General features: G+C 33.4%; 1 protein-coding gene and 1 pseudogene across 1 annotated transcript; both read left to right on the top strand.

Annotated features, from left to right (window-relative positions):
- Positions 1–4: 4 nt before the first annotated feature.
- Positions 5–19070, top strand: Tbh (Tyramine beta hydroxylase). The gene is made up of 9 exons (XM_074137796.1): positions 5–319; positions 9191–9337; positions 9409–9669; positions 11078–11263; positions 13430–13514; positions 14046–14212; positions 15922–16104; positions 17076–17263; positions 18714–19070. Exons 1-9 carry the CDS (start codon positions 29–31, stop codon positions 18943–18945), a joined length of 1740 nt encoding a protein of 579 aa, XP_073993897.1. The 5' UTR covers positions 5–28; the 3' UTR covers positions 18946–19070.
- LOC141446366 (U6 spliceosomal RNA) lies at positions 8893–8993 on the top strand (annotated as a pseudogene).
- Positions 19071–22472: the final 3402 nt, after the last annotated feature.

Here is a 22472-nt window from a genome sequence, read left to right as displayed (position 1 = left end):
CGTGCATCTTTCAGTCTTACGTACAACAATGGACCGGAAACCGGTAAGACAAACCACTTTACTGATAAGTTTTCTGTACGCTACGTTACAAGCTTGGGTATCGGCTGATTTTCCATCCAATGTATACAGTCTACAGTTGGGTGATAAATGCTCGGTTCGCTGGAGTTACGACTGGAAAAATAAATGGATAAAATTTGAAATAAATACAGAACTGGAGCCACTCGAATGGTTTGCCTTTGGGTTTTCGGATCGAGGCACGTTCGTCAGCGCTGATTACTGCTTGTTTCACCCAAACTCAAATGGAGGGAGATCTCTTAAAGTATGTAATTTTTAAATTAAGATTAGTTTAGTAGTTGAATATATTTTGTATACGCAGTTCATCGTTTAAATACTTTTTTTTTTTTTGTAATTAAGGAAAAAATCTTTGCTCTTGGGTACCTTTTTTGTTTTTTCCCCGGGTAGAGCACTTTCGCTACAGACACTGTTCACCACCAGAACATTGAGTTGAACGATCATCCAAGTACTCTAAAGGGCCCAAGCAACTGTGGTCGCAAACCCTAGATTTCTGTGTGTCAATCCTGCACATTTAGTCCCTGAGCTATTAATTCTTTCCTTAAATTATGATGTTTTGGTTTTGAAAAAAATTGGTCGACAGTTTAATAGAATTAAGGTAAACGAAACAGTTCCAACTCCTGTTTTCAAACATATTTTAACACAAACACAATTATTTTAATAACAACAGCTGTGAGCAATCAAATTGTATTCAAAAGAAACTTTAAAATATGTACGTTTAATGGTTGGTAGGAACCAAGAAGCTCAAATTGTCTTTAAGAAAGCCTTCTGTCTTCCGTTGTGCCACAACACCCCATTTTCCAGTTAGTGCCAAAGGAACAGCGCGTATTGTATCAGCGGCCAAACATCGAATATATTCATTACATGTTTTGAAACATTTATTATTTTAGCTAGGTTACGAGTAGGTGATAGTGTACAGAATATAGCAGCGGAAGTCCAGGTTCCAGCCCATTAGCCGAACGAGGAGAAGAGCTACAAGACCAAGAGTGCCATTGTGAGTACAGTGGCACAAGTGTTATACTTTATGACCTCCGATCTTTCTTGCTCAGTAGGTGCTGATTACTTTTTCGCATAACACTTCGACTCACTTATCGGCAGCGCTCACCCTTCTTGCAGTCCTTAATAGAAATTCGCAAATCAATTGGTTGCCGTCGCTGTGAACGGTCTTATTCAATCTATAAACCAGCTGCCATGGCTCACTCATTTTTCTAATATATTAGCCTCTCTATTGTGTTGATAATTACTCAAATTCCATTGAAAATAGTAAATAGAAATTATCACAAGTAACAAGTAGAAACTGAAGCTGCAAGAGATCTAATTCCCAGTATTCGGGAGAAAAATTTTAAGGGTATAAAGGGGCGACAGAGTGTGCGAACACACTTCCGAATTTGACAGAAGACGCTTCATAGTAAACACCATTTAATTACTCGAAGTGTTTGTTTGGCAAGTAATAATTAAGTTGCTTCATTAAACACAACTAAGTACGCCCAGTAAAATTAAGTGCTGGTAGAATATTTGCCAATTAATAATTATAATAATAATTTTTCTTTTTTGCTAAGAAGCTGTCATGTAAATGTGCACTTCAAGCTTCCACCTTTATCCGTATATTTTGATACGTTTCAAAGTTCCTTATGAAGAAACACTGGGGATCACTTGTACAGTTGCATCTTCTTTTCTACCTATTACTTTATGGTACAAAATAACTAATAATAATTTCAAAATTGCTGAGGTTTTAACTAATTCTTTAGCTCCATTCGAAAGAGTTACTTCCTGTCAGAAAATCTTTTCAGTCTTCAGCGTGACTTAAAAAAAAAAATGGTTCAATATCAGATCAAACATTTAAAATGTTTCAAAATTCTGTTCATTCGATTAAAAAAGAAAATACAAAAAATGAAAATGCCATCATCTCGTCAAACTTCACAAAAACTTAATCGACAAATGGACTTTACATCTGTAAACACAGATGTGATAATAACTTCGTTATAGGGTTGGAAAATGATGATTAAATTTTGGAAACTGCTGTACAAATTAAGGAGAGAACGGAATGAATAAAAAAAAACACCTTCTTTTATTAAAAAAACTGTGACTGTGTCATGGACACGGCCGTGTGTGTACGTGAATACGTTTACGTAACGGGTTATATGTTTTATAATAATAATAATAATTATAATATATTATTAAGCAGCGGTAAGTGTTTTTCTTTTGTTAGCTTCAATGAGCGCAAAAACCACAGACGATCACACACATCACATTTATGTCCGAATGGATTGTTGACAAACATCGTGTAGTGAAACGTGCACTAGCTGCTGTCCAATGTATCTTCATAATCGACGATCAATATGCCTATATAAACCGTTGTCGATGTAAAAGCGATTTCATCATCCACTTGCATAATTTCAACCGCCCCAGCTGCAGATATATTGACACCGTCGTTGATCCGCTCGGTCGCATTCATTCTTTTACGTTCCCGGCACGGCTTGACTCGGTCGAAACCCTTTCCAACCGTATACGATCGCTGTATTTGGTTTTGGATTTGGACGTAACGGGTTATATTTTTTATATAAAATATTTTTCTTTATGTATTTAGGATGAAATCAAGGAAACAAATAATTACTTTACAATATAACTTTATTAATTATAGGTCTGTGATACGAAAAGTACGACACAAATGACATACAAGATACATCGAGATTTCAGGTAAACGTTAAATCAATATAGGTATTACCTATATAGGTTGTTGGAGAAGTTTCAATATAAGACAAATTGAACTCGCTGAGCATGAATTCAGGCAATGAGCGGTTTTGTGAGACATCAACATTAAAGTCTCCAACTATCATAATTGGTGTAGTAAGATCAGGCTCGTAATCGGGTATAAATTTAGGGATGTTTTTGGAATATTTTAACAACGATCGTAACATAAAGAGTTTAATTTCTGCTAACGCTGTGCCCCGATGGATATACACACACCCGAGTACGAATTTGAAGATGCCATTGGCCTTTTTCGTTTACTAGACAGACATCACCAGCTTTTGCGTCTTTCATTTCCAAATAAATTTCCGAAATGTCAATGTTAACTCTATTACAATCAGTGAAGCTATTGATGTTGCGATATATGGCGACTCCACCGGCTTTGCGACTTTTACCATTCGATTGTTCTTGAGAAGCCCTTTCCAACCGTATACGATCTCTATATTTGGTTTTGGATTTTCGACGCGTAAAGGCCGACATTACATATTTTTGATATTTTTTTATTCTAACACCTTATTATATTCACTGTCACTACTTTACACTAATGTTTTATATACAATCGATAGATTGTGACGACAGCTGACGATTAAAACTTAGACGAACATCTTTGCTTCTCCAAGTCAAAAGTTGTACTAATTGCAAATTTCGATACGCAGCAAAATTAACTCAAAATGGCGGCGCTTCCCCCTCCACCGCGCGCGATGCGTCACAGTCCTCGCTTATCGTAATGAATTCTTTGATCCTTTAGCTATCCAGTGGTCTAATTTAATTTTGAATGTAGAGATTTACAAAATCGAATTCACTTTTTCTCTTCAACAAATTACTTTTGATTGTTATTAAAAACATCTGGAAAATAGAAAAACAGACCCTTTCTATCTTCGACACATGATCAGTAGTTGGATGTAAAGTCCGCCTGAAAAAAAACGACATTGAAAAATGTTAGTGTTTTTTATTAGCAATTTTATGATTAGAGAAGAAGCCAAAACAAAGATTAATAAATTAATTCCTAAAATAATAATAATTAATTTTTCTAACAATGAAGCAATGTAATAAAAATGAAACAGAAACTAATAAACTAGAATTGTAAAGCACAACTATAAATAGCATCTCTATAAAATTTAATGCTAAATACTATACATCGTACATTTAAATATTTAGGCGTTGTAAAACCCTAATTGAACCAAATTACATTGACTTGTTAATAATTAAACTCAGAAGCTAAAACATTTCTGTACCTACTGGCTACCTATTTACATAGGCTATCCCAGTCTTTACCATTTAACATATCTGTCAGTTCTGCCTGTGTGAGCTCTCTTTTCCCCAAATATCTGATTCTAAATTCCCTCAAAACAGGACAGACTGCAATGAAATGTTTACCATCTTCTTTTTGATTCAGATTGCACAAGGAACTTAAATCGAAACTCTCTTTACTGTATGTTCTAGAATTAAAGTTTAAAAGTTCTCCTCTACATTTTATTAAGGTACTGATTTTTCTTAAATTAAACTGCTCCACAAAAAAAGTGGCGCACTTTGAAAAAAGCGTTTATTTTTTGTTTTATCACATTTTGGGGAAAGATGATTAGTTTTGTTTCCATAAACTGTCAGGGAACAATTAATCGAAACAAGGCCCAAAGTTTCTTGTAAATAGAGAAGCAATTCCTCGTTTAATCCCCTTCGGACTTTTTGTGTAAACAACAACGTGAACTTTACCTCAACAGTAAATAAATTTATTGACCTCTACAGTTGCGTTTCGACTTTTTTCAAGCTGAAAGCATTGCAAACTCTCAATTACAGCAGAGCGAGTGGCCCGTATTATTGCATTAGTTGTGGATGGACAGAGTCAGCGGTACGCAGCTCGAACGTTAGGGTTGCCTGAGACTACCGACCGTAGAGCCATCCATCGTTACCGGGAGACAGGCCTCTGCACTCGCAGACAAGGTTCGGGTCGACCAAGAGCCACAGAAGCACTTGATGACCGATTTATTAGAATTCACACTCTGAGAAATCGTACATCAACTCCTTCTGAAACAGCTCAAACACTGCTTACTGTTCGTGGAGCTTCAGTCAGTGCCGAAACTGTACGAAGAAGGCTCGCTGAAATGAATTTACGCCCTAGGAAGCAAGCCACAGGACCATTGCTCACCGTAGACCATCGGAGAGCCCGTCTAGAGTTCGCTAGGGAACACCGCAACTGTCTGAGAACGATTGTAGAAACGTTCCCTTTTCAGACGAGTCCCGTTTTGCTCTCTACGCACCTGATGGGAGGCGACGAGTTTACCGAAGGCCTGGGGAGCGCTACGCTCCGTGCAATATTTCTGGTAGACTACCATTCGGAGGTGGTTCTGTGATGGTGTGGGCTGGGATTTCTATGGGGGCTTAAACTGAGCTCCACATGTTCAACAGGGCAATCTTGAATGCAGATTTGTATGTGAGGGAAATTTTGCAGCAATATGTGAAACCCTATGCACCATTTATTGGGGAAAATTTTGTTTTTATGCAAGATAATGCCCGACCACACACTGCCGCCTGTGTTGTTCAATATCTACAGGATACTAGCATTCGTGTTTTGAGATGACCAGCACGCAGCCCGGATTTAAATCCAATTGAACATCTTTGGGATGAGCTGGGTAGGCGATTAAGATGGAGAAATAATCCTCCCAGGAGCTTAGAAGAGTTGCGAGGTGCTCTGGTGGAGATATGGCAGGAATTAACACAAGATTTCGTGGGAAATTTAATAAGGAGTATGCCGAGGAGATTGGATGCAGTAATGCGAGCAATACACGTTACTAAAATTCTTTTTCTCTTTTTTTAATCGGAAGAAATACTTTTTTTTTCAAATTCATTTTTTGCCGAGAAGTACTTTTTTGTTTAATTAAAGGTTTTTATTTCTTTTAGATCATTTTCTATTTTATTTTAGCCCTCCCGTAACTTTATACTTCTTATATTTGCTAACTAAAATAAAATGTAGAACAAAAAAGTTACAGAGAAAAAAAAATAACGCATTTTTAAAGTGCGCTACTTTTTTTGTGGAGCAGTGTATATTCATCCTTAAAGCAATTCAAATCCCTTCTAAGTAAATAATAAAAGCCATGATGCGTCCCAGCTTCCACTCGATCAATCGATTTACACCTTAATAATTATTTATTATTTATATACCCATTAATCATTTTTTTCTTAATTCTCTTTTAAATTTGGCGCCTCTAAATCAATAGACATCCCCACCATGTTTGCTGTTTCTGTCCAGTATTTATACCATGAAATGTTGTGCTTTACAATCCCTTTTGCCACAATGGTATAATATCTATTGTCACCGTAATTCAATATCTTCCGAACATAATCCACATGCAATTTAAACGTATAAATATGAATTATATTGTATGAGGTTGGTAAGTCTTTAAAATATAATTTGGTGTATTGTACGGCAATTATAATAATTTTTTCAAGAAAAACCTCTGAAATTATAAAGGCCTACTATAAATAACATCTCTGTAAAAATTAATTTATTAGTTTGGCAATAGATACTTATAATACTATAAACAGCAATCATTCGCCCAGAACAAAATATGTTTAGGAAGTTTTGAGTTTTGTTTTCCGCTCTTAAAGATAAGTCTTAGTACCAACTCACCCGTGAGACATTATTTTTAGCTTTTAAACAATATCTGAAGTGATACTAGCGCTTTTTGAAGTTATTTAGAAACAATAAATCACTTATTTCTAATTGAATCTATCTTAGAAGTGGGAATCATAAGCCGGCGGAATCCAGAGTGTCACTTAACCAGGAAGTTGTTTAAATGTAGATATGAATATAGTGGCGATGAATTAAATTGAATTTCTTAGATAGTATTGGCAGTGATACCATTCATAACATAAAACTGTATTCTTTCAATCAGTTAACTTTATTTGTAATTTTTATTAGAAAGCATTTACATGCACTTTTTATCAAACCGTCTATTGTTTCTCCAACTTCCGGGAAATTGCGAACTCATAAGTTTTTATATTTTTTTTCTCCATAATAATTTTCTCTTAATATGTGATGAGTCAATCTTTTTCGATAACACAATGTATAATAAATGGGGGAAAAAAATCGTTTTTTTTTTAAACATTAATATCGAGAAACCTGCCTTCAAATCAATTATGCTTAGTTAAAAGAAAAGTTCTTCGACATTATTTACCAAAGAACCAATCTTTTTTCTTGTTACGATATCTGGTGCACCAAAATAAATTTGTTCGAAAGGTGTGGCAAAGAAGGTTTAATGCCTTTTTTAAAGGTCTAAGTTGAAAGTACAAATAAAGAATGATGAAGAGCGTTACATTTAAGATGAAGAATACAATCAACTAATTTTATCAATTTTGGATTATGGATACTTCCTCTCTGGAGATGCTGCATCCACTCACCTAAAGCAAATAGACAGACGATGTGGGATGTGCAATGATTGATCTTTCCGCTGACGTCACCTTACAATTTAAAGTAAATCAATTCGCTTCCATATTCACAGCCGAATTATTTGCAGAATATCAATGTTTAAAGCATGAAGATTCAATAAACCAATCCCTTGTTTTAATTCTCACTGACAGCAAAAGTGTTCTCCAAAAACTACAAAATTCCGGAAATAATGCACCCGCTTTAATCTTAGAAACTTCCCAATTATTAAATAGTATTCTAAGAAAAGGCAAATCGGGTACATTTAATCTGGATTAAGGGCCACACAGGTCTGAGAGGAAATGAAATTGTGGATCGTAAAGCCAAGGATGCGATCTCCCTACAACATACACCTCCATACTCAATGTTAGTCTCTGATATTAAAAATTATGCAAAAGCAGAGTGCAATGGTTATACAATTTGTCAAAGCGGAGAAAAGGCCAATTTTACACATCCATCAAAACTAGGGTCCCCAGTTTACATGGTCCCAAAAGACCTAGGTTTTTCAGGTATAAGAACAACAATACGAAGTTTGTTAGCACAGTCATTAGAATGCGATTTAATCACAATTATCACCATCTAGCCAGGATTGGTGTGGAAACATCTCACCAGTGTTCCTGTACTTCTGGAATAATAGCAGGCGCCAACCATCTAATTCTGGAATGTGCTAATAATACTAAAGGAAGAGAACGATTGTGGAGGGCAGTTCTAGAGACTGGATGTGCCTTACCTGCCAATATAAACACTATACTTTCATCTGAAAATGGTAACATTTACACAGAACACTTTGAATTTATAGCAAACAACAGGATAACGCTGTAATTAATCAAAATTCTAAATACACACGTCATTTATAAAGCTTATAGACAATTAAGGAATCACAAACCAAAACTCAAAATAATTTAAACAATAAATGTAAAGAAAACAACAACGTTAACATTATAAGAATATAATCGTTAATTTTTTACTTTGTTGAGATTTTGGATCTATTAAAACTCAAAGGTATTTGTTCGAACACCCAACATTAAAACGGCTGAATTGCTAAGTACAAGAGGCCAAAAAAGGAGAAGAAAAAAAAAGGATGAATAATAAATTTATGGAAACTAAATTTGGTTAAATTTCGAAGATCAGCGGCACTTGGGTAGGTCACAAAATTTTCTACCTGCTTAGTTATTTGGAAGAGTGTCCAACTAGAGGTACTTCTCTAGTACTGCATATGGAAATTCCGAACGTTTCCTTCTTCTTCTTGGATTTTGTATGTAACTCTTCTACGGAGTAACTCCTAAGCCATTGTGAATGATTATTCAAGATACTGCAGGTTTTTGTGGAAGTGTTACTTTGGAAATAAATGAAATCTGCTCATCAAAAAATAATAGAAGTATTTTTTGTACAGTTTGGCCAAACCCATATTGGGTGTTATTGTTTTGTGTGATGGCTGATATGTTTATATTTTCCAATTTGAATGTTTGTTTGCGACTTATATCTATGGATTATATGTAAATGGTTGAATTAACGTTTTATTTTGTTACTGTTTTGGTGGATAGTAATTTTTTCTGTGCATTTTGAAAAGACGTCCTTGTGAACAAATAGATTCCTTCTCTAAAAGCACAAGTTGAAATTAAACAATTTTTCGAAGTAAGAAGCCGTTACTCGCTTTGGCGGTGCATAATACATATATTAAACTTGGAATAGAAGATTAACAAGGCTTCTGCGCTAGGATGACATGCAAAATCATGAAGCGTTTTAATTTTTTTAGGAGTGGATGATGGTACAGTGGTTGCGAAGCGTGGATTTGTAAGTAAGAGATTCCTCGTATCGACACTTTTTGTTTGATTGAAAAAATAATTAGTAGGTGCATCCGCCCTCCGTCCACAACACCTAATTGGTAGTTGGAAGAAATTAGGCAGTTGCGTGCTTTTATTACCAGTCACAATTTTTTCTTTGTTTCAGGATATTTGGGTTAATGGACAGTGTTATGTAGAAATTGATTCTCAACAAGACTGCCGTGATTTCTCTTATGAAGAGCGAGGAAACAATGCAACGTTTGTTTTTACTAGGGATTTTGATACTTGTGACAAAAAAGATTATGTCATAGAAGTAAGTTTTTAATTAATATTTAAGGAGTGAGCGACTATTATTTTTATCTATTAATTAAACTCTTTGCTCAGGAAGGAACTACACATCTAGTTTGGGCAACCGGTACAAAAAATTTATTACTTAAAGACTCAAAGCTTTGTGATCTTGTCGATGGACGCACAAGCCGGACAACTCTTCTGAGAGTGACAATAGAACCAAACTTCCCAGGAGACTCTTTGATGTTTGAAGTCACAGCTCCAAATATTGTAATACCAGACACAGACACCACTTACTGGTGCTTCGTCACTCAATTGCCTAAAGTAATACAAAATGTAAAACATCATTTAATAAGTGTAAGTGAAACATAATACTGAGTATTAAGCATCTATTAATAAGCAACTTATACTTCTCTACATTCATTAAGAAGCTCTACTGATTATTGACACCTAGGCATTCGAAACGCAGAGATACATTACCTTAATTGGTCTCTATATACTCTCGTTTTTCATATAATCTTAAAGTATTTCATATATATATATATATTCTCGTTATTACACATATATATAGAGAGAGAAATTTAGAGTTATAAGGTTTTACAGGTGTAGGATTATTAACTATTATCCTTTTTTTAAACATTTAAACTTTGAAGAAAAGTAAACTATTTATTTAAAAAGCCCAGTTATAAATATTTAGAAAACACCAATTTAAGCTTACAAAAATATAAATTTTTAAGGTCAACGTTGAAAAGCCACAAGATAATAAAATGTAACTCTCTCAACTACTGCCTCCTCATTTTTTCCTCCTAGAAACCTCTTACAGCTTCTGGACACCGTCGTCCTAGTCCTGAAAAGAATTCGTGCTAATGATTTCAGATTTAAAGTTACTTAAATATATATATATATATATATTCTTTTTTGGTGATGATAATTATTATTTCACCTTCTGCAATATTTTATTAAGGAAGAACGTGTTGCCAACATAGTTCTACTTCACGTAACTGAACTTTTTTTTAATAGATTTTATAAATTTATATAAGTTTTTATAGATTTTGTATCGATGGTTCAATTATTTGCGTTAACATTTTTGCTATTTACCACAATTTTTTTTTTTTTTTGCCGAAGAATACTTAAGGAGCCATAAGAACCAACGACTTGAATTGAGGAGAGAAGAGAATAAATGGAATGGCTTTTCGTGGAGAACGAGACAAAATGTTTAAATATATGACTATCGAATGGAACGGTGAAATGCCCGATCTCTCCCCTATATTGCCAGCATTAAGAACCACATCCACTAAAGGAGAGATTCTCAGGAGAGTTTATCGCTATATTGAACTCTTAAATTAAAATTGAAAATCTTAATCGCAGTAGTGTGGAAAATTTCTCTTACTAATAGTGTGAAGAAAAGAAATACAATACATTCATGTTCATTATATCAGCTTACTTTAGTTCATTCTATGTGAAGCAAGGCGCTATCTTGGCTATAATTATTGCTAACTAAGCACTAAAATATCTGCAATTTTTTTTAGAGCAGTCTACATGGGGAAGTATAATTTTAAAGGATTTCATTGAATCATTCAGAGAAGTCTAGAGATTTGTGATATCGGAGATTTCAATCGATTTATAAGTTGATTTTATACAATGATAGGGTAATAAAGCTGTCTACGGGTGTAAACTCATAAATATGCTGCGGGTCTTAATTTAAATGAGAAGTGTTTTAAAAGAAATTTTAATAATTCTTTAATTAATTTTTTTAATTTGTTAGTTTGAAGCAATTATCCAAAATGGCAACGAAAAAATGGTTCACCACATGGAGCTCTTTCATTGTGAACGTCTTTTAAAATGGACTTCCTATTCTGGACCATGTACAAAGAAACCCAAAGGTGTGGAAGTGTGCAAGAAAGTATTAGCAGCTTGGGCAATGGGCGCTTCACCTTTTCATTACCCAGATGTAAGTACTAACTTAGTTTACTCTTAAGAAGTCACTTAATTTTCTGGTATTTAATTTCCAACCCCTATACTCTAATATGACCTGCGTAATTGCCTCTGAGGAAAGCATAATTTCCACTTCTTTAATATTTTGCTTCAAATATAATTTTAGAATCTAAATTTTATTTCAGTTTTAATGTAAATAATTAATTAATTTTGTGAATAATATTTGTTTTTATTTGTTTATTTATTTTGCAACTGTAATCAATGTACAACAAGAAAAAGAGATGATAGATAAGGAAATGGTGCAAATCATGCATGTACATATGTGTAGATACACAAAACACACACGTTCATATGCATGGTATCCAGAGACATGAGTGGAGTGAACGACGACCATCCAGTGATGGAAGCCGTTAGTTCGCCATGTTGGTAAGCTTACATAGCAACCATCCTAGGAGATCGGCGTTATGTGTTGACATGGTCGCGTGGCCACTGCCGCTTTAGTCTGCGATGTGGATTTGAATGAAGTGTAGACATGTTGTGGATCAGAGGGTTGTAATGACTGTGTAGATCTGAGTGGAATTTTATGTATTGAGATTTGGATATTTCAGAAACGAGAGAAATATTTAGATCAGAGTGTATTGTGTGATTGGAGACGTAGAAGGGTGCGTTAACTATTGTTCTTAGAATTTTAGACTGTAAGGTTTGAAGTCGGTTGATGTTCGATTTTTTTGGCGCTTCCGTAGAGCGGTATATAGTGTTCGTTTGTTTGTCAGGGTCAGTTTTGAAGGTTTGTCGAGAAACCTTTTTAATATTGTAAATAATTAAATTAGAAATAGTAATAATTTTTTATTTATTAATTTCTTTTTTATTGGATGTCACCCAGTAATCAGCGTTCTTCTGAGTACAAAATTAAACATTTAAACGTAATTTAATTTGTAATAATGTGTAACTTAATGAAATGATTGCACTTACAATCATAATTGTTCATGTTTTGTCTAATTTCTTGAAAAATTTTACCCTTGCTGTACTAATACAAAGCATGGTGAAACTCTGTACTAAAATAAACTGTTGCGAACAAGTATAAATAAACTTCTTTCTAGATTTTTATTTGCTAATTTATTAATTATTGCTTCAAAATTGAGTGATTTAAGAAGATCAAGATTGCAATTAGCATGTTCAATAAAATTCTTTAAATTATTTAGAGAAACCAAATCACGCTACCATCATTTCTAACGCTTTTTAATTTATATTATTAGGGGAAAAAATTTATTAAATTTTTCTTGGATGTATTTATTCGTTTTGAGGTCTCCTGAATCAGAAAAGTTGTTTTTAGAAAATGAATGTCTATACTGTATGAGTTTACTGGTGCTGATTACTAAAGTTAATAAATTAAGGAAATAATTAATTGAAATTTCTACTCTTTAAGTAATTTTATTTATTTTTTCGATAAATGTTTTGTAGTAAACTACCTAATAAGTTTCTTCTGAAACCTGGTTCGGGGTACTAGACAGCCAAAGCTCTCCGAGGATGATAGTCCTATCCACCTTCAAATAAAAATACCTCTTAATGGGTAGGATAACTTTGTGGTGAGAAGAGTGGAGTCCTCTAATAGAAAAACGTTGACAAAGGGAAACTCTAATAAAATTCTTTTACTTTGATTGAAATGAACTAAAACAAACGATTTTATTTAACGAAAAGAAAAATGAATTCCACTCAAATTGAAAAAGAAAACGCAAATAAACCTTACTCCAAAATACACATAATTACAAATTAAAATAAAAGAAAAAACTATATACAAAATTATTCTTAAACCACACAAGAAATATTTGTTAATCAAGTGCACAAAATAAATTTCGTTTCTCACAAAAACGGTAAGTGATAGAAATTTTATGGTATGCAGCTGTACTGGCCAGGCAAAGAGACCGTACACCCATCATATTTTATTATTGATGGTTTTCATTTGATGGAGTATTGCAATTCATGTCAATTAGAGAATCCTCCAGTTTAAAGTTATAATAAAATATAGCCAACTAGTACAGCCTCTGCCATCTAGCGGATATTTTGGTTACAAAGTAATGTAATGCTTCCTTTAGAATTGTCGTTGATAAATTATTGCCATTACCAGTATTGTTATTCTTATTTAAATGTTTGAAATAGATATTTATTCTTAAAATAATTGCAGGTTACTGGATTGCCTGTTGGTGGGAAAGGAACTTCTTCATTTGTCATGTTAGAGATCCATTATGATAATCCTAACCTTAAAGGAGGTAAATTCAAAATATTTGATTAACCTACAGGTTTAAAACCGAAGCCAATACTGTTTAACGGTGGATGTAACCCACAAGGTCTATATGAAATTTTGCTCCAACTTCATTGTTATTCTTAAAATAAGTTCAATACACTTCAAACATGACATTTTGGAATTAGTACATACAACTGCTCGTACAGCAGTTGGCAAGAAACCAATGCACACGTTCCTCCGGAATTCAAACTATCACTAGATTTTCTTTCCACACCACTACGGCAGCTTCAAGAGAATTGATTATAACAGCTATAGGAAAAGTTTCAAGATGGAAGAGTAATGATTGACAATTTCTGTTCTAATATTTTATTTATCTTCGCTATGGTTAACAAACATAAATATGATTGATTCATCAATTTGATATAGAGAATTTGATTCTGTTTCCTCTCATAGTACACTTAGTTTTTTTTTTCCTTTCTCTCTCATTCACTTACCAAAAAAGTACTCCTTAAGTTCTTGATTTATTGTAAACTATTTAGCTCGTTTTGATTTACAGGAGTTAGTGACTCCAGTGGCCTTAAAGTAATTATGACTCCTTCATTACGCAAGTATGATGCTGGCGTCATTGAACTTGGTTTAGAATACATTGATAAAATGGCTATCCCTCCTCTTCAGAAAGAGTTTCCGCTTACTGGACATTGTATTGCAGAATGTACGTCGGCAGTAAGTATCATTTTAGAAATATATGTTTAACTTATAATTTTAATGTTATTTTAAGCAAATTTAAATAATGTAATATGATGCAATTAATTTATTTAATGTCTAACCATGCATACAACAAATAGGATATTTTTAATTAGATTTCATAAAGTTTCACACAACGTGGAATACCAACTATATATTTGATTTATTTTAACATGTTCTATGACAAAGCCATAAATTTGTATGATTAAATCAATTAAAAAAAAAAAATCAAAATATGTTGTGCAATTGGAATGAAGCTGACGGAGACGATATTTTGTGTTTCATCATGTTTCCCTTCAAGTGTTGGCCTAAGGATGGGAGACCCGGATTTGCGGTATTATTTAATCTAGTTTGGAAGGATTGTACGACTAATGCGCTTAATCCTAGGGGCGTAATCTACACCTCATGGTGCACTGTCTTGCTTTTGAATATAGACTTAGCCATGAAGGAGTTGTGAACGAGTTAGAGCAATGTGCGGTAGAATTACGTCTACAAAATTAATGAGGATGAAATTGGAAATATGTTAACTTCAAAAACAGAGGCCAATTCCAAAATCCCATCGAGGAAAACTACTCTTTCAAGGTGTTCCCGAATTCTAATACCAGAGATCTCGAGATTTTTAAGGATATCCAGTATAGGCTCACTACGAATGCCGCATTTTGGGTTAGGAGCAATAGCCTGGTTCAAAGATATAGAACTCAGATTAGAGTAACGTTAAATGTGCCTGAACTCTAATGGCAATTGATGAGTCCCATTGAACTACTGGATGAGAAAGATTCTGCTTGCTACCTTCGGACCGAATCGAGCGAAGAACTGCATGGACTGAATATGAAATAAAAGAAGTAAGTTACATTTATAAAGAGAGTCACTTTAAAGCTGCCAGTTTTGTGTGAATTAATCCATCGGATGGAGGATGAACGGATTTCACGGCAGATAGGGCATCCTGGTGGAATGAGGTCAAATTCTGGAAGTGGCACTGCGAAGATGATTACCTATTCTTTTTGGGTATAACACTACTAATCGATTATCAAAATATGGTCTCTAATGGCAAAAAGATATTTAAAAGTCGGAAGGTGTTTAAAAGTTTTGAAAGTCATACTACTAAATCCAAGCGTTTCATAGTTTTGTCTCCAATGAGACATAGACCATCAAAGTTATTCCATAGACTTATTCGGACCATGGATCGAATCAACCCATTAATGCGTATCGAAAATAACTAACAAACATGGCTTTACGTATAATAAGATAATGCAACAAATAGAAATAGCATTAGTATTGATCTATCGAAATTTCTTCAAAATTACAAAAGAAGATTTCAGTCAAGTGAAACTTATACGTGTATGGTTATTTATATTAGGGATGAATACATTACTAATACTTAAATAATGAAAGTTATTATCACACTTACATTCTTTTTTAAGACGCTCTTTTATCCTTGACAAATCAATTTTTCGTTTATAATTTTTCTTTAGTAAATATACGGTTCATTTAACTGTTATTTGTTATCAATTATAACAATATTTTCTAAATGCCGGATAGTTGTGTAATTCAAAGAAGCTAAACCTTCAACAAATTAAAATTGCCTTTGTATACTCTTTCAAATTGTAATTCTTTCAAACTGGACCATTAGAAATAAGTATATAACATAAATATTGTATGTGGTTTTAAATTTCTTTAACCGTTTTCAGGCTTTGCCATTTTCTGGTATTTGGATTTTCGCATCTCAGCTGCATACACATCTTACTGGTGTCAAAGTAGAGACAGTACTGGTCAGAAATGGAGTAGAAATTACACGAGTTGATGCGGACAATCATTTCAGTCCACATTATCAAGAAATTAGGCTACTTAGAAAGAGAGTTTATGTCTTTCCCGTAAGTTTTTCTTAAGTGTATTTTATAATCTACTAATATTTGTTAACTGATAACTGAATAAAAATGAATGTTATCTTTGAATCTTAAATTGATCTTTAATCCATTTTCTTTACCCTTTAATTCTCGGCTCCAATGTAATTTGTACCTTGCACATCCTTTTCACGCACACAGTTGTTTAGCTGCCGCTACCCAACCATGCAGATCATATTTCAAGAACAATGATTTCAAGGGGCCACCGCCACAACTTCTAGGCCACCCTATGCCTTTTTTTTTTTGTATTGAAGGCGCCTCAACATCTGAGGTAATTGGCGCCCGGAGCATTATTTAAGGAACTGCCGGACTCCAGACAGTGTTCTCTCATTGCAGACAATACTGTCCACCACGGGACAGTGAGCTTTAAGAACCAGCAGCTGGATTCGAACCTGCGATCTACGCATTAGAATCCAGTATTTTCTAACCACTCAGCTAATCCCTTCCTTCCTCTTGTTATTATTCCAAGAAAGATCATTTAAGTTCTCCATCCCCTGAAAGGTTATGGAATTATTTTTCAAAAACTATTTTGCAGGATCACAACAAATCCATTCATTTCTTGTGTAAAGACTAATGTGTTATCTAGAGACCGCTCAGTTATAACGAATGAATAATGTTGAGCTTAAGAAATTTTTTGGAAGCACCTATAGCAACTTATATCTGTAGACGTTGCTCAATAAAGACACTCAAATTCTCAAAAGCTCTCAACTTTAAAGCAATGACTAAAAGAAAATAAAAGAGATTTTGAATCAGTCAAACTTTTAGTAATAGGCGCCGAGTGGTTAGAGGCGAGACCTGCAAAGTTGTATATATTGTGGTACTGGGTCTCGTAGTTCAATGAGCGATAAAAACTCTTCAATTAGCTACCAAGGCACTGTAGAGGGTGTAATACAATAGATAAAATCTTCTTCCCTTATAGTAATAGTGTTTGCATGTTACAGGGGAACGCATTATACACTAAATGCACCTACAACACAATGTCTAGAACAGAGATGACTCTTGGCGGCTTTGCAATTTCACAGGAAATGTGTGTAAATTACATTTATTACTATCCTAGAGTGGAACTGGAAGTCTGCAAGAGTTCTATTTCAGATTATCCCCTCAAGGAGTATTTTAATGCACTTCATGAGTAAGTTTTCAATGCTTTATTGTCGTCACTAAATAAATGAACTATAAGACCTGAGGAGGTAAGCAAATCAGAATAATATTTTGATTTTTTAGGGTGGGAATACAGTATTTAAGGTGTAGTTTTAGAGGTTCTTAGATAAAACTGGGAGGAGACTAGTAGGTCTGTAGGAGGATATGTTCCAAGGATTTTTATTAGGCTTAAGAACAAGGGTGATGGAAGAATTTCCAATAGATGAAAAACAGGGTGCGGTCCTATTTATTCTATAATAATAATAATAATAATATGTGATTTAATAGGAACTGTGGCCTTGCGTTGAAGGTGCGGATGATTTCAGAGGTAAAGGGCATCCCTGACGATTTTTTTTTTCTCATAGGACAACGGTCAAAGAGGAATTTCGGAAGGGTGAAAAAATGTGGGAGGAATTTTTAAAGGATGCGGGATATCTTGGTTTTCTAGGGCTTAATTCATGTGTCAAATTGGTTAAAATTGGATATGACGGTTTTCTACAAGTGGCGGGCAAAGTCGATAGATTTTTCCTTATATCTGACCCAAGAACCATCCTCCGAAACGAATGGGTTCAGGAATAATGTGGTATTTAAGGATTTTCTGAAAAAATTTAGAAATTATGTTATATTCTGAGTATTATATTTAAGAAGTTTAGACCATACGGAATTATTGTCGATAGAAAGGGATCCCTGGTATTTACTGTGCTGTGAGAAACGGCAGAATATTAGATGTTCATGCAGAATGTTTGTTAAGGATATTCAGTTTAAGATATAAAATATATGTAATTTAAATAACTAAAGTATGCTATGACTAAATATGTAATCGGTATTCTTTATTGTTTACCGAACAGATTACTATACTTTACTTCAGGTGAATGTGACTTATTTTTCTGTATCTTCTATGATTTACTATGAGATAATTAATTTTTCATTAATGATAATTGTAATTTGCATTAGTAAATTCAAGTATTAGTGATTTTGTTACTTGAATTTAAGTAAGCTTAATTTCTCTTTTTCAGTGATGTCTCTCTTCAACTACCTGAATAATTTACTATATTTTGTATTAAACATTCTTTCACATTTTAAGAGTAAAAAAACAAAACATTTGCCTAAAAAAATGTTGAATCTTGAAAAAAATCTGAGGCGATATCATCATTTTGAAAATATCTCTCCATTTGGAGAGGAACTTATTTATTTGAGAAAAGTCTTTTAAATTTCTTAACCCAAATTACCTTTCATATTTAAATGAAAATAAATAAGTCATAATGATAGAAATTAAATGAAACATTTTAAATATTCTATTTAAGAGGCAAAATTCCTCATTGGCAAAGTTTAGATTGATTCATCCATTTGTGTACGCTAGCAGTTCAAATGTTTCTTCCTTGAAATTGTATTTTTCTTTTTCCAGAATTTTATTTAGAAGTGTTTAATAACTTGTGTTTTAGATTCGAGGACCAACAAACTGGAGCCACTTTGCCGATTTCTACATCCTACAAAAGAATAAAATGGAATAAGTTGAGAGTTATGGTTCTTGATCAGTTATATAAACAGTCTTCTATATACATGCAGTGCAACAAATCAAATGGGGAGAGATTTCCTGGACTCTGGTATCAAATGCCGATTACAAAAATCAACCAACCACTTCCTCCAAAAAAAGAATGTTCCAATTTAGAATAGATTTTTTTTTTCTAGTGTTAAAAATTGAACATAAAAATTATTTTTGTTTTAAAATATTTATGTTGAATACGTTCTTTTTGGATGTAATGTCATTTCATTAATAAATGTTATTTATAATTTAATAATTTTTCCTATTTATTTTCAATATTTAAATGATCTCAGTCACTTGAGAAACATGATTATTTTTTTGGCCTTGGATGTAAATTCCAACGTCAACATTAATCCCTACATTTTGGAAATAATCTTTACATTATTTGACTTGTAATTCACTTATTTTGAATGCTCACTAAACAAAAGTTTGACCTTATAAGTCATCGCGTTTATTCTAATGAACTTGAAGTCACCTTTAAAGTAAAATATGAGACTCATTTTTTCTCAGTTTTTTTTTTCTCAATATTTACTTAAGATTAATATTATTTCAAAAATAACAACAAATATTATTAAAATATGAGAAAATAATAGATGATTGAGAAAAATAAGTGAAAGGTGTTGAAGCACTATTGTTAATACGCTTTGACCAGCCATGAATCGTTTTCATTGGACGGGGCGTGATTACCCTAGACGTGGACATGACCCGCCCACAGTCTGCAACCATACTACATTGTGATTGGCCAATATTTTAAACCTAATAATTCCAATGAAATAAGTAATTAATTTTTTTTTTTTTTAACATTCCTCTCATAGGTATTTGACAAACTTGCGAATTAAGCAAGAAAAAAAATTTCCCTTTAAAAAAGCCGTACATAATATTTCTTTTTGAATAATACTTATTGTTTTACACAATTATCGTTAACAGAAACAAAAAACTTGAGAATTTAATTGTTTATTCGTGAAATAGATAAAAGAGGAATGGGCATATTGTAGACTTGTAAGACGCCATTACGTAGGAAGTAAGCTTACTTTATACTCTATCTGGTGGATAACTCTAGTCAGGGCCGGATTTTCCTATAGGCTAACTAGGCTTCAGCCTAGGCCTCAAGATCATGAGGGGCCTACATTCAAATTGTTAGCAAAATTAAAATTACACTATTCTAAAAACATATTATACATTAACATTTAACATATTGATATATATCACAGTAGTGATATATTTTATTATCTGTCATGTAATTTACAAACTTAAAAATGGGAGGTGAAAGGGCCTCATACGTGGAATAGTATAGGGCCTCTCTTCGTCTAAATCCAGCCCTGACTCTAGTGGCAATTTCTGATAACTCAAATGCAGTTTCTACATTCACATTTAACCATTTGAAGTGTTACCACTCGGTAACTTCTCCGCTCGTTTGCTTCATTTGTTACTCTGTTATCATTGTTACTTATAGCGCTAACGCAAAAATAAAAAACCTTTAACCATGTTAGACTTATACAAAGTGTACTCAGAGGAGAGGTCGAAACTTCGGGAGGTAATTCTGCAGCTCAAATGCAAGATATTCTATTCACTAAGGCCTGATTCCCAAAAGTGCCCTAGATAATTTGCATTTTTAACTTTTCCGTCGATATTCGCGTTTTTCACCATAAAAACGAACGTAACTTTTCTATCTTTTATCCTGTCACAAATCTGCTTATTCCAATCGAAAGAGCATTAATTTTTTTATAAATCTGCTTTACCCAGAGCCTTAAAACATTTCTTATAAACAATGAAATTTTTACTTCAATCTCTAATAAATTCGTTCTCAATGATTTTTGTTAAAATTTTCAACTGTATTTTTCAGTGATTAATGAATAAAGGAGTCACCCAGTTGTAGAAAAAGTTGGGTATTTATTAAGCTTCAAGACCATATGGAGTTTTTTGTTTTTAATAAAACCTACCCTGAACAGAGGGGTGTAAATGCAGAAAACTAGGATGTTTGAGTAACCGACTTTTCACTGATAACTATCATTAAGTTCCTCATATGTCATTTTTTGGAGAAGGAAAAAAAAGAAAAGTAACCATTATAGTTTTTAACAATTATTATTTAATAAAACGGAAGGAAAAAATACAGTACAAATCTTTTTTTTTAAATTGCAAACATCCTTTTGATCATGGTGCCCTCACTAAACAATTGCTCCAGCGATACGTCAATAGAAACATCATCAGAACTTTTTCTAAAGACCGAATTGCGTTAATCCTCAACAATCTATTTTCATCTCTCTCACTCTCCTCAACAATATATTGTGATGTGGACAAAGGGAGTCAACCTTACAATTTTTGGATAGGGTTTTTGGGAATAGAACAATAGTTAGAGAGAATATATTTTACAAATTTTTCCCGATTCTCCAAGGACTTTTTACAATTGATGGCACTTGTATTGGTAGAATGAAGGTGCCAAGTTTCAGAAAAGTGATAATATTGTAGGTGATGAGACACAAGCTAGGCAGAAGGAAGTTGCATTGACCCGATCCTGGATCAACCATTAGTAAGGTTGTAGTTTTAAAAATGTAATCACTTAAAAATTAAAAAAGTTTAATCGTCAAAAGTGATTAAAACTAAATCTTGAATTTAATTCAATCAATTAAAATTCTGATTATTTAATTTTAAGATTTTAATCCAAAATTTTTGAATTGTTTAAATTCCAATTAAATTAAAAGCGAATTTAATTCAATCATCTAATTTTGACCGATTAAATTTTTTAATTTTAATCGTGATTAAAATCAAATTTTGTTTTAATTTAATTGATTAAATTTTTGCTCATTCTGTTGGCGATAATTCTCAAGTAGGTGCTGTAGCCTAGAGGCTACTTTAGTAACTAAATCACAAATTGACCAAGTTGTCTGCAAGCTGCAACATGGACATGATTATTAAGTAGGTACTGCATTCTCGTGGCACATTTAGTAACTAATATATTAGGTTATTTTTGAAGTAAATATTTTTTATCTGTAAATAAAAAATTACTGCTTGAAATGAAAAAGTCTCCTCCTGCGAATTATATTCAATATCATTATAAGTAATTTTGAACCTTGGCAATCCCTTCTGATTTCAGTAGGCTCCCGTTCTGGCGCTTATATGTAGTTATATTTTGAATGAAAATACTGCCGAAGTATACCAGACTTATTCTATTGCTTCTTAATTTATGCCTGAAGCATTATTTTATTTGAAGCCACATTGCAAAAAAAGAAGAATTTACCCCTTTAATACGAGGGTCGTTTGAAAAGTCCGTGCGAAGTCAGAGAGATAGCACTACTGGCGCGTATCGAGGTTATGTTTAGTTAGTAGCATCTCTTGGAAGAACACACACTAAGTTTCAGCCAGATCGGTCTATTTCTTTGTGTTTGGCATTCGTTTGAATCGAGGAAGTCGAGTGATTTTCAAAAAATGGACGAAAAAGAATTTCGTGTGTTGATTAAACACTACTTTATGAAAGGCAAAACGCCTCAGGAGACTAAAGAGAAGCTTGATAAACATTATGGTGACTCTGCACCTTCGATTAGAACAGTTTATAAGTGGTTTCAAAATTGGAGAGGCACAAGTGACGCTGAACGTTCTGGACGCCCTGTTGAGGTTACTACTCCAGAAATCATTGATAAAATCCATGATATGGTGATGGATG

The sequence above is a fragment of the Rhodnius prolixus genome, unplaced genomic scaffold (genome assembly GCF_049639745.1).
Source record: "Rhodnius prolixus isolate KJV_2025 unplaced genomic scaffold, Rpr scaffold_1, whole genome shotgun sequence".
NCBI classification, from domain to species: domain Eukaryota; kingdom Metazoa; phylum Arthropoda; class Insecta; order Hemiptera; family Reduviidae; genus Rhodnius; species Rhodnius prolixus.
Note: the sequence above shows the minus strand (reverse complement) of the source record. Positions and strands in the feature narration are given on the sequence as shown.